Genomic DNA, 12412 nt, shown 5'->3' on the forward strand with positions numbered 1-12412 from the left:
TATACGTATTCACCCCCTATAGTCCACCTAGGGGCTCCGCCAAGCAAGCGGCACTATACGTATTCACCCCCTATAGTCCACCTAGGGGCTCCGCCAAGCAAGCGGCACTATACGTATTCACCCCCTATAGTCCACCTAGGGGCTCCGCCAAGCAAGCGGCACTATACGTATTCACCCCCTATAGTCCACCTAGGGGCTCCGCCAAGCAAGCGGCACTATACGTATTCACCCCCTATAGTCCACCTAGGGGCTCCGCCAAGCAAGCGGCACTATACGTATTCACCCCCTATAGTCCACCTAGGGGCTCCACCAAGCAAGCGGCACTATACGTATTCACCCCCTATAGTCCACCTGTGTGCAATCTGTGTCACATGATCTGTCACATGATCTCAGTACATAGACACCTGTTCTGAAAGGCCCCAGAGTCTGCAACACTAAGCAAGGGGCTCCGCCAAGCAAGCGGCACTATGAAGGTCAAGGAGCTCTCCAAACAGGTCAGGGACAAAGTTGTGGAGAAGAAACCAAATGTGTTTGCTTATTTTTTTCTTTAAGCAATGGCTTTTTTTCTGGCCACTCTTCCGTAAAGCCCAGATAGGTGGAGTGTACGGCTTAAAGTGGTCCTATGGACAGATACTCCAATCTCCACTGTAGAGCTTTGCAGCTCCTTCAGGGTTATCTTTGGTCTCTTTGTTGCCTCTCTGATTAATGCCCTCCTTGCCTGGTCTGTGAGTTTTGGTGGGTGCCATATTTTTTCAATTTTTAAATAATGGATTTAATGGTGCTCCGTGGGATGTTCAAAGTTCTATTTAAAAAAAAAAAAATTGTAACCCAACCCAAAAGGCATGTGGGAGACTCCCCAAACATATGGAAGAAGGCACTCTGGTCAGATGAGACTAAAATTGAGCTTTTGACCATCAAGAAAAACGCTATGTCTGGCACAAATCCAACACCTCTCATCACCCCGAGAACACCATGTTTTCATCGGCAGGGACTGGGAAACTGGTCAGAATTGAAGGAATGATGGATGGTGCTAAATACAGGGAAATTCTTGAGGGAAACTTGTTTCAGTCTTCAAGAGAATTGAGACTGGGATGGAGGTTCATCTTCCAGAAATAGAGAGAGAGACATAGATAGACAGCCAGAGAGAGAGAGAGAGAGAGAACGACAGAGAGAGAGAGAGAGAATGACAGAGAGAGAGAGAAATAGAAAGAGAGTAAGAGAGAAAGAGAGAGACAGACAGAAAGAGAGCAAGAGCGAGACAGAGAGAGAAAGAGAGCAAGAGCGAGACAGAGAGAGAAAGAGAGAGAGATACAGAGTGAGAGTTAGGGAGAGAGAAAGAGAGTGACAGCAAAAGAGAGCAAGAAAGAGACAGATAAAAAGAGAGAGAGACATTACTGTTACATTTGATTGTTTATTTCACTTGCTTTGGCAATGTTAACATGTGTTTCCCATGCCAATAAAGTAATTGAATTGAAATGTAATGTAATTGAAATTGAAATGTAATGTAATTGAAATGGAGTTGAAATTGAACTTTGAAAAAAAAAATGTTTTAATTGAAATGGAATTGAAATGGAATTGAATTGAAATGTAATTGAAATTTAAATGTAATTTAATTTAAATGTTATTGAAATAGAAATGTAATTGAATTGAGTGTCACACCTTGATCTGTTTCACCTGTCTTGAGATTGTCTCCACCCCCTCCAGGTGTCGCTTATTATCCCTGGTGTGTGTTTCCTGTTACTCTGTGCCAGTTCGTCTCTGTATGCTTTTCAAATCAACCAGCGGTTTTCCCATACTCATGCGGTTTTTGACCCTTACCTGTTTCCGTACCCGCCTTCCTGACTTTTCTGCCTGCCCTGACCTCGAGCCTGCCTGCCACTCTGTACCTCCTGGACTCTAAACTGGTTTTGAAATTTTGCCTGTCCACAATCATTCTCTTGCCTACCCCTTTTGGATTGTTTAATAAATATCAAGACCCAAAACATCTGCCTCCCGTGTCTGCATCTGGGTTTCACCTTGTGCCCTGAGAGAGAGAGATAGAGAGAGAGAGAGAGAGAGAGAGAGAGAGAGAGAGAGAGAGAGAGAGAAAGAGAGGTGTAGGGAGGAGACAACACCAGGAGCAGCAGACAGTCCATGTCTCAATTGTCTCAAGGCTTAAACATCCTTATTTAGCCTGTCTCCTCCCCTTCATCTACACTGATTGAAGTGGATTTAACAAGTGACATCAATAAGGGATCATAGCTTTCACCTGAATTCACCTGGTCAGTCTGTTATGGAAAGAGCAGGTAATGGTTTGTATACTTAGTGTATGTCCATGACATAGCTAAGTTTGTCGCTGGTTTGGGCTAGTAAATATCCTACACCAAGCTAAAACCTGGGGAGAGAGGGAGGAGAGAATTCACTTTCTGTTTCATCTGCTGCTGGCTGGCTTGCTAATGTTCACTCAAATACGTTTTCCACGTGTCATTTATGAAATGAGATTTTCCTTCCATAAAGATTGGAATTGTGTCAATATGTTGTGAATATTGTCGAAAAATCCTCACAGCCGGAGGAGTGTACCTTGGTGCGCACCAGCTCATTGTGTACAGTAGCCTACAGCCATGTTCCTCCACCATGTACAGTAGCCTACAGCCATGTTCCTCCACCATGTACAGTAGCCTACAGCCATGTTCCTCCACCATGTACAGTAGCCTACAGCCATGTTCCTCCACCATGTACAGTAGCCTACAGCCATGTTCCTCCACCATGTACAGTGGCCTACAGCCATGTTCCTCCACCATGTACAGTAGCCTACAGCCATGTTCCTCCACCGTGTACAGTAGCCTACAGCCATGTTCCTCCACCATGTACAGTGGCCTACAGCCAAGTTCCTCCATCATGTACAGTGGCCTACAGCCATGTTCCTCCACCATGTACAGCAGCCTACAGCCATGTTCCTCCACCATGTACAGTAGCCTACAGCCATGTTCCTCCACCATGAACAGTAGCCTACAGCCGTACGTGTTGTAGAAATTGCCATCTTGTGTTCGGGGCTTTTCGTCAGTCTTTGTGTTTTTTATATGCAGGGAGAATACATTGTACAAATGTAAACTTACAAAGAATTGTTGAAGTTAGAACCCATGTATATTAGTTGATAAACAGTCATGGCTAAAAGGTTTGAGAATGACACAAATATTAATTTTCACAAAGTTTGCTGCTTCAGTGTCTTTAGATATTTTTGTCAGATGTTACTATGGAATACTGAAGTATAACTACAAGCATTTCATAAGTGTCAAAGGCTTTTATTGACAATTACATGAATTTGATGCAAAGAGTCAATATTTGCAGTGTTGGCCCTTCTTTTTCAAGACCTCTGCAATCTGCCCTGGCATGCTGTCAATTAACTTCTGGGCCACATCCTGACTGATGGCAGCACATTCTTGCATAATCAATGCTTGGAGTTTGTCAGAATTTGTGGGTTTTTGTTTTTCCACCCGCCTCTTGAGGATTGACCACAAGTTCTCAATGGGATTAAGGTCTGAAAAATTGGGCTGACAAGGCTGGAAATTCTCCAGCCTTGTCCTCGTCAACACTCACACCTGTGTTAATGAGAGAATCACTGACATGATGTCAGCTGGAACTTTTGTGGCAGGGCTGAAATGCAGTGGAAATGCTTTTGAGGGATTGAGTTAATTTGCATGGCAAAGAGGGACTTTGCAATGAATTGCAATTCTTCGGATCACTCTTCATAATCTGGAGTATGTGCAAATTGCCATCATACAAACTGAGGCAGCAGACTTTGTGAAAATGTATATTTGTGTCATTCTCAAAACTTTTGGCCACGACTGTACAGTACAGCAACAACTACATAAATATCTGATAAGGTCCATTATCTGCTACCTGCATTTTAAAACTACAACATTTTCTCCCAGCCTCATCGCAAAGTGTGTAGAATAGCAGGAAATAGATTTAAAACGACAACATTTTCTCTCAGCCTCATGGCAGAATGTGAAGAAAAGCACGAGATGAGCTATAATTATTTTTTAAATGTCTGCCTCATGGGGGAAAAAAGTGTAGAATTGCAGAAAAGTAGCGTTAAAACTGCAACATTTTCTCTTAGCCTCGTGACAAAATGTGTAGAATAACACTGGGGTAGTCCGGCCCTGGGAAAGAATAGGTTTGGACACCTGGTAACCCAAGGTTACTCTTTCTATCAATTAGTGGTTTTGTCTCATGTGCTGTTCTGGGTCTCTGCTGACAGTCAAATGCTTCCTCAGGCATATAGTTGTGGCAGACTGTATCAAACTTAGAGGACAAAAACACTGGATACCTGCTACTCAACAATAACATTCACACCCAGGTGGTTCCTTCCGTTCCTATTTTAGCAACCCATCGAGAGCTTGGAACTATACAGTTCTGTAAGGTTAGAACAATTCTTACAGAATTGACTCTACAGTCCCGACTTTCATTGGTTTGAATGAAGTCAGTTATTTTTTTATATTGAATTCTTTTGAACGTAACAACATGCGTTGGGGTATTTAATGTACTGTATAGGTAGAGAACATTGAACAGAACAAGACTGGGTCAATAACTCCATTTTGTAAACAAATGACCATAGAACTGTAGCAGTAGTTCCAAACTCTTGACATTCCATTCAAGCACAATGAAAGAAATGAATCATGCATTCACTAAATTGCTAATTTCCCATTAAAACAATATACCAGATGTAAAAAATAATACAAGCCATTAGACATTTTGTGTTGTTGTGAAAAGGAAAAGGGCTCAACTCTTAATGCTCCGACACTCATTAGTGGTGCCTTAAAGAGACTCTGTTTTATTATAAAGGTTTTATAAATGAAAGAGAAACATCACTGCCACAAACAACACAAAAACCACACTGCCACAAACAGGCAGCGATATTTCATATGTTGTGCTTTGATGTACTCAGTATCCCATCCTCCCATGGAAACAGCATGCAGGGAAAGATGAGTAGCAGTGAGAGCATCATGAACCCCTCTGAAGCCAGCAGAGGACAATTACTGAACTTGTTCCTTACATCTTCTGCTGAGGAGAAATAACTAACTGTCCCTCTTCTCTCTCTCCCTTCTCTCTTCTCTCTCTCCCTTCTCACTTCTCTCTCCCTTCTCTCTTCTCTCTTCTCTCTCTCCCTTCTCTCTCCCTTCTCTCTTCTCTCTCCCTTCTCTCTCTCCCTTCTCTCTTCTCTCTCTCCCTTCTCTCTCCCTTCTCTCTTCTCTCTCCCTTCTCTCTTCTCTCTCTCCCTCCTCTCTTCTCTCTCCCTTCTCTCTCTCCCTTCTCTCTTCTCTCTCTCCCTTCTCTCTTCTCTCTCCCTTCTCTCTTCTCTCTCCCTTCTCTCTTCTCTCTCCCTTCTCTATTCTCTCTCTCCCTTCTCTCTTCCCTCTCCCTTTTCTCTTTGAAGAGAATACTGCATATTCTGCCTGCCTGACTAACTGTCTCCCTGCTTAGAAGAAATTGTCTCATTTTCTCTCTCATTTGCTTGCCTTCTAATCTAAAAGTATCCTCATTCTCTTTCTCTTTCTCTTCCTCTCTCTCTCTTTCTGAAAACACCCTCACACGTTCCCACCAAATCGCAAAGATAGGAACCCTTCCTATCTTCCAGTGTGAAAGACATTTCCCATCTAGCACAGTGTCAAGTCTCTCTTACCTGTGAAATCTCATACAGCAGCTTGTAGTGTTCCTCCCGTTTCTGTAAAGAGCACAAATTGCAGCCCATTCTAGTTGTCGTGGAGATGACAGGCGGCGGCGGTGCGCGGTGGGTCCCCCAGGGTAGATATGCGGAGGATCACACAGGGGGCTCTGCCTGAAAACCCGGCTCCGTTTTTCATCAGGGTGTCCTTAGAAAGACACTCTTCTCTCACCCTCACACACACAGCGGTACCACAGTACACACACACACTCCGATACACCAATACTAAGCTCCAAGCTCCAGGATCCAGCAAAGTGTCTTGTGTTGGGAGTCCTCTCAGAGTGTGTGTGTTGTGTGTTGTGTTGGGAGTCCTCTCAGAGTGTGTGTGTGTGTTGTATTGGGAGTCCTCTCAGAGTGTGTGTTGCGTTTGTCAATAGAAGAAGCAATCAGCTCCTCTCTCTCCTCTTTCTCCTCTTTATTTCTCTCTCTCTCTCTCTCCTGTTTATTTCTCTCTCTCTCTTTCACACACTCTCTCTCATTCCCCCTCGTCTCCCTCTCTCTCTCCTCTCTCTCTCCTCTCTCCCCTCTCTCTCTCGCTCTCTGTCACTATGAGCACACATTCATACACACGCTGGGCTTGTAGAGACACACCCCTCTCTCTGTCAGGCTTGCTGCACATCACCACACCTACTGTGGTTCATGAATAATAATCAAGCTCATTGGCTGTTCTGTTAGGGGGAGGAGTAAGGGGGAGGGGGAGGATTCTCAAAGCTCTGATACAATACTGAGCTGGTACTGTGCTTAATGTGTGTGTGAGTGGGGAGTGGGGGGATCTCTGGGTGTGTGTGTGTCTGCATTTGTGTGTATGTGTGTACGCGTTCACTTGCATATACAGTATAGTACCTCTAAACAAAGCCATGAAAAGCCTCAACCTCCTTTATTGGACATTCAATGTATTTTACACAATTGAACTGTTACAAAACACAATACATTGACATCTAGATTTCAAACACGGATCAATCTAATTCTAATTCAATCCGATAGCCTTTTCAAAGTGAAAAGTGATAGAAGAGAAGTGGCATTTTGTGAAGTGAAATAGATTTCCAGTCGGCCAGTGATTGTAACTAAACAGATCCTCTCAGAGCTAGTAGACAAGGGCACCCTGATTGACACAGGAAGAGACACAGACGGAGGGTATTGATTGGATCAAATTAGCTTCCACTCCAACTGCCCTCACACTGCAGGAGGGAGGGAGGGAGGGAGGGAGGGAGGGAGGGAGGGAGGGAGGGAGGGAGGGAGGGAGGGAGGGAGGGAGGGAGGGAGGGAGGGAGGGAGGGAGGGAGGGAGGGAGGGAGGGAGGGAGGGGGGAGAGAAAGGGACAGAGACAAAGACAGTGGGGAGAGAGAGAGGGGGAGGTAGAGAGAAAGAGAAAGTGGGGAGAGAGAGGGGGAGGGAGAGTGAAAGTGAGGAGAGAGAGAGAGAGAGAGAGAGAGAGAGAGAGAGAGAGAGAGAGAGAGAGAGGAGGGAGTGATAGAGACTAATCCGATGTTCAGTTATACCCCCCAGTCTGGAGAGAGACCAAACATCTGTCTTCACAACATGTTCAGTAAAGGCAGCAGCATCACAGTGACTTTTAAAAGGCCCCAGTCCCACCCTTATCCCCCAGAGTGGACGCAGTCAAGGGCATCAGATCACAGGACAGCTCCTATACAGATAACACTGTCCCCATCCGGTGAGGTCACCAACTTACTGACCAACTGTCTCCACTGATCTCTGAAGGTGACTCCTCACTCCTCCCGGGTAACATCACTCTCACTAACTAACGACCTTCAGGGCCAGTTTCCTGGACCCAGGAAACACGCCTCTAGGGAAACACGCCTCTAGGGTCCACCCCTCCTAGTATGTTCTATCTGAATGGCACTGGATTGGATACACATGGGACAGGACAGATGCCTGGGCGAGAGTAAATCAAATCAATCAAATCAAATAGTATTTGTCACATGCTTCATAAACAACAGGTAGGGGCTAACAGTGAAAAGCTTACAGGCCTTCCCAACAATGCAGAGAAGAAAATATAGTAACACGAGGATTAAATCCACAATGAGTAACGATAACTTGGCTATATACACAGGGCACCAGTACTGAGCCAGTACTGAGATGTTGTGCTGCCAGCCAGAGGTTGAAAAAGTATTCTATGGTCATACTGGAGTAAAAGTAAAGATCCCTTAAAAGAAAACGACTCAAGTTAAAGTGAAAGTAAGAGAGTAAGAGACAGGTTAGAGTAGATACAGGTTAGAGACAGGTTAGAGTAGATACAGGTTAGAGACAGGTTAGAGTAGGTACAGGTTAGAGACAGGTTAGAGTAGGTACAGGTTAGAGTAGATACAGGTTAGAGACAGGTTAGAGCAGGTACAGGTTAGAGACAGGTTAGAGTAGGTACAGGTTAGAGTAGGTACAGGTTAGAGACAGGTTAGAGCAGGTACAGGTTAGAGACAGGTTATAGCAGGTACAGGTTAGAGACAGGTTAGAGCAGGTACAGGTTAGAGACAGGTTAGAGTAGGTACAGGTTAGAGCAGGTACAGGTTAGAGACAGGTTAGAGCAGGTACAGGTTAGAGTAGGTACAGGTTAGAGTAGGTACAGATTAGAGTAGATACAGGTTAGAGCAGGTACAGGTTAGAGTAGGTACAGGTTAGAGTAGGTACAGGTTAGAGACAGGTTAGAGTAGATACAGGTTAGAGACAGGTTAGAGCAGGTACAGGTTAGAGCAGGTACAGGTTAGAGTAGGTACAGGTTAGAGTAGATACAGGTTAGAGACAGGTTAGAGTAGATACAGGTTAGAGACAGGTTAGAGTAGGTACAGGTTAGAGTAGGTACAGGTTAGAGCAGGTACAGGTTAGAGTAGGTACAGGTTAGAGACAGGTTAGAGTAGGTACAGGTTAGAGACAGGTTAGAGTAGGTACAGGTTAGAGACAGGTTAGAGTAGGTACAGGTTAGAGACAGGTTAGAGACAGGTTAGAGTAGGTACAGGTTAGAGACAGGTTAGAGTAGATACAGGTTAGAGACAGGTTAGAGTAGGTACAGGTTAGAGACAGGTTAGAGTAGGTACAGGTTAGAGACAGGTTAGAGTAGGTACAGGTTAGAGACAGGTTAGAGTAGATACAGGTTAGAGTAGGTACAGGTTAGAGTAGGTACAGGTTAGAGTAGGTACAGGTTAGAGACAGGTTAGAGCAGGTACAGGTTAGAGTAGGTACAGGTTAGAGACAGGTTAGAGCAGGTACAGGTTAGAGACAGGTTAGAGTAGGTACAGGTTAGAGCAGGTACAGGTTATAGTAGGTACAGGTTAGAGACAGGTTAGAGTAGATACAGGTAGGAGACAGGTAAGAGTAGGTACAGGTTAGAGCAGGTACAGGTTAGAGCAGGTACAGGTTAGAGACAGGTTATAGTAGGTACAGGTTAGAGCAGGTACAGGTTAGAGTAGATACAGGTTAGAGTAGATACAGGTTAGAGACAGGTTAGAGCAGGTACAGGTTAGAGTAGATACAGGTTAGAGTAGGTACAGGTTAGAGTAGGTACAGGTTAGAGACAGGTTAGAGCAGGTACAGGTTAGAGCAGGTACAGGTTAGAGTAGATACAGGTTAGAGTAGATACAGGTTAGAGACAGGTTAGAGCAGGTACAGGTTAGAGTAGGTACAGGTTAGAGACAGGTTAGAGCAGGTACAGGTTAGAGACAGGTTATAGTAGGTACAGGTTAGAGCAGGTACAGGTTAGAGTAGATACAGGTTAGAGTAGATACAGGTTAGAGACAGGTTAGAGCAGGTACAGGTTAGAGTAGATACAGGTTAGAGTAGGTACAGGTTAGAGTAGGTACAGGTTAGAGCAGGTACAGGTTAGAGTAGATACAGGTTAGAGTAGATACAGGTTAGAGCAGGTACAGGTTAGAGCAGGTACAGGTTAGAGACAGGTTATAGTAGGTACAGGTTAGAGCAGGTACAGGTTAGAGTAGATACAGGTTAGAGTAGGTACAGGTTAGAGTAGGTACAGGTTAGAGACAGGTTAGAGCAGGTACAGGTTAGAGTAGATACAGGTTAGAGTAGGTACAGGTTAGAGTAGATACAGGTTAGAGCAGGTACAGGTTAGAGTAGATACAGGTTAGAGACAGGTTAGAGCAGGTACAGGTTAGAGACAGGTTAGAGTAGGTACAGGTTAGAGTAGATACAGGTAAGAGTAGGTACAGGTTAGAGTAGATACAGGTTAGAGTAGATACAGGTTAGAGCAGGTACAGGTTAGAGTAGATACAGGTTAGAGACAGGTTAGAGCAGGTACAGGTTAGAGACAGGTTAGAGTAGGTACAGGTTAGAGCAGGTACAGGTTAGAGCAGGTACAGGTTAGAGTAGATACAGGTTAGAGTAGGTACAGGTTAGAGTAGGTACAGGTTAGAGCAGGTACAGGTTAGAGACAGGTTAGAGCAGGTACAGGTTAGAGTAGATACAGGTTAGAGTAGGTACAGGTTAGAGTAGATACAGGTTAGAGCAGGTACAGGTTAGAGTAGATACAGGTTAGAGACAGGTTAGAGCAGGTACAGGTTAGAGACAGGTTAGAGTAGGTACAGGTTAGAGTAGATACAGGTAAGAGTAGGTACAGGTTAGAGTAGATACAGGTAAGAGTAGGTACAGGTTAGAGACAGGTTAGAGCAGGTACAGGTTAGAGTAGATACAGGTAAGAGTAGGTACAGGTTAGAGTAGGTACAGGTTAGAGTAGATACAGGTAAGAGTAGGTACAGGTTAGAGACAGGTTAGAGCAGGTACATGTTAGAGTAGATACAGGTTATAGTAGGTACAGGTTAGAGACAGGTTAGAGTAGATACAGGTTAGAGACAGGTTAGAGTAGATACAGGTTAGAGCAGGTACAGGTTAGAGTAGATACAGGTTAGAGTAGGTACAGATTAGAGTAGGTACGGGTTAGAGCAGGTACAGGTTAGAGTAGATACAGGTTAGAGACGGGTTAGAGCAGGTACAGGTTAGAGACAGGTTAGAGCAGGTACAGGTTAGAGACAGGTTAGAGACAGGTTAGAGCAGGTACAGGTTAGAGTAGGTACAGGTTAGAGACAGGTTAGAGTAGATACAGGTTAGAGACAGGTTAGAGTAGGTACAGGTTAGAGCAGGTACAGGTTAGAGTAGATACAGGTTAGAGTAGATACAGGTTAGAGTAGATACAGGTTAGAGCAGGTACAGGTTAGAGTAGATACAGGTTAGAGACGGGTTAGAGCAGGTACAGGTTAGAGACAGGTTAGAGCAGGTACAGGTTAGAGACAGGTTAGAGACAGGTTAGAGCAGGTACAGGTTAGAGTAGGTACAGGTTAGAGACAGATTAGAGACAGGTTAGAGTAGGTACAGGTTAGAGACAGGTTAGAGTAGATACAGGTTAGAGACAGGTTAGAGTAGGTACAGGTTAGAGTAGGTACAGGTAAGAGTAGGTACAGGTTAGAGACAGGTTAGAGACAGGTTAGAGTAGGTACAGGTTAGAGACAGGTTAGAGTAGATACAGGTTAGAGACAGGTTAGAGTAGGTACAGGTTAGAGTAGGTACAGGTAAGAGTAGGTACAGGTTAGAGACAGATTAGATTAGGTACAGGTAAGAGTAGGTACAGGTTAGAGACAGATTTGAGTAGGTACAGGTTAGAGCAGGTACAGGTAAGAGTATGTACAAGTTAGAGACAGATTAGATTAGGTACAGGTAAGAGTAGGTACAGGTTAGAAACAGGTTAGGTAGGTACAGGTTAGAGTAGGTACAGGTTAGAGACAGATTAGATTAGGTACAGGTAAGAGTAGGTACAGGTTAGAGACAGGTTAGAGCAGGTACAGGTTAGAGTAGGTACAGGTTAGAGACAGATTAGATTAGGTACAGGTAAGAGTAGGTACAGGTTAGAGACAGGTTATGTAGGTACAGGTTAGAGACAGGTTAGGTAGGTACAGGTTAGAGACAGGTTAGAGTAGGTACAGGTTAGAGCAGGTACAGGTTAGAGTAGGTACAGGTTAGAGACAGATTAGGTAGGTACAGGTTAGAGACAGGTTAGAGTAGATACAGGTTAGAGCAGGTACAGGTTAGAGACCGATTAGATTAGGTACCAGTAAGAATAGGTACAGGTTAGAGACAGGTTAGAGCAGGAACAGGTTAGAGTAGGTACAGGTTAGAGACATATTTGAGTAGGTACAGGTTAGAGACAGATTTGAGTAGGTACAGGTTAGAGACAGGTTAGGTAGGTACAGGTTAGAGACAGGTTAGGTAGGTACAGGTTAGAGACAGGTTAGGTAGGTACAGGTTAGAGACAGGTTAGAGTAGGTACAGGTTAGAGTAGATACAGGTTAGAGTAGGTACAGGTTAGATACAGGTTAGAGTAGATACAGGTTAGAGTAGGTACAGGTTAGATACAGGTTAGAGTAGATACAGGTTAGAGTAGATACAGGTTAGATACAGATTAGAGTAGGTACAGGTTAGAGTAGGTACAGGTTAAAGCAGGAACAGGTGAGTTGGACACAGTCTGCTCAGGTGTGACAGAAAGGTATTTGTGTTTGGAGCTAGAGGTTACAGGTTGAAGGTTAACCAGAAATGACCAAGCTGCAGGGGACATGTGTGTGACTTCAAAGGAAAGCTGACACATTAGAATTACCATAATGTCCTCCATAATGCGGTTCACATGAATGGGTCACTTTGTTGGTGAGAAATGACACTGGAAAGGAAAAACGGAGTTGTCTTAAATTTCAGAACATC

The 12412-nt window shown here is 44.3% G+C and overlaps 1 protein-coding gene across 1 annotated transcript in view; it reads right to left on the minus strand.

Annotated features, from left to right (window-relative positions):
* Window positions 1-6300, minus strand: part of pdzrn4 (PDZ domain containing ring finger 4) — an 83086-nt gene extending 76786 nt beyond the window's left edge. Inside the window, exon 1 of the mRNA XM_031815155.1 lies at window positions 5663-6300. Within this exon, the coding sequence (XP_031671015.1) occupies window positions 5663-5731 (69 nt within the window). The 5' untranslated portion in view covers window positions 5732-6300. The remainder of the gene's footprint in view (window positions 1-5662) is intronic.
* Window positions 6301-12412: the final 6112 nt, after the last annotated feature.

Source organism: Oncorhynchus kisutch, unplaced genomic scaffold, assembly GCF_002021735.2.
Source record: "Oncorhynchus kisutch isolate 150728-3 unplaced genomic scaffold, Okis_V2 Okis09a-Okis19a_hom, whole genome shotgun sequence".
Lineage (NCBI taxonomy): Eukaryota > Metazoa > Chordata > Actinopteri > Salmoniformes > Salmonidae > Oncorhynchus > Oncorhynchus kisutch.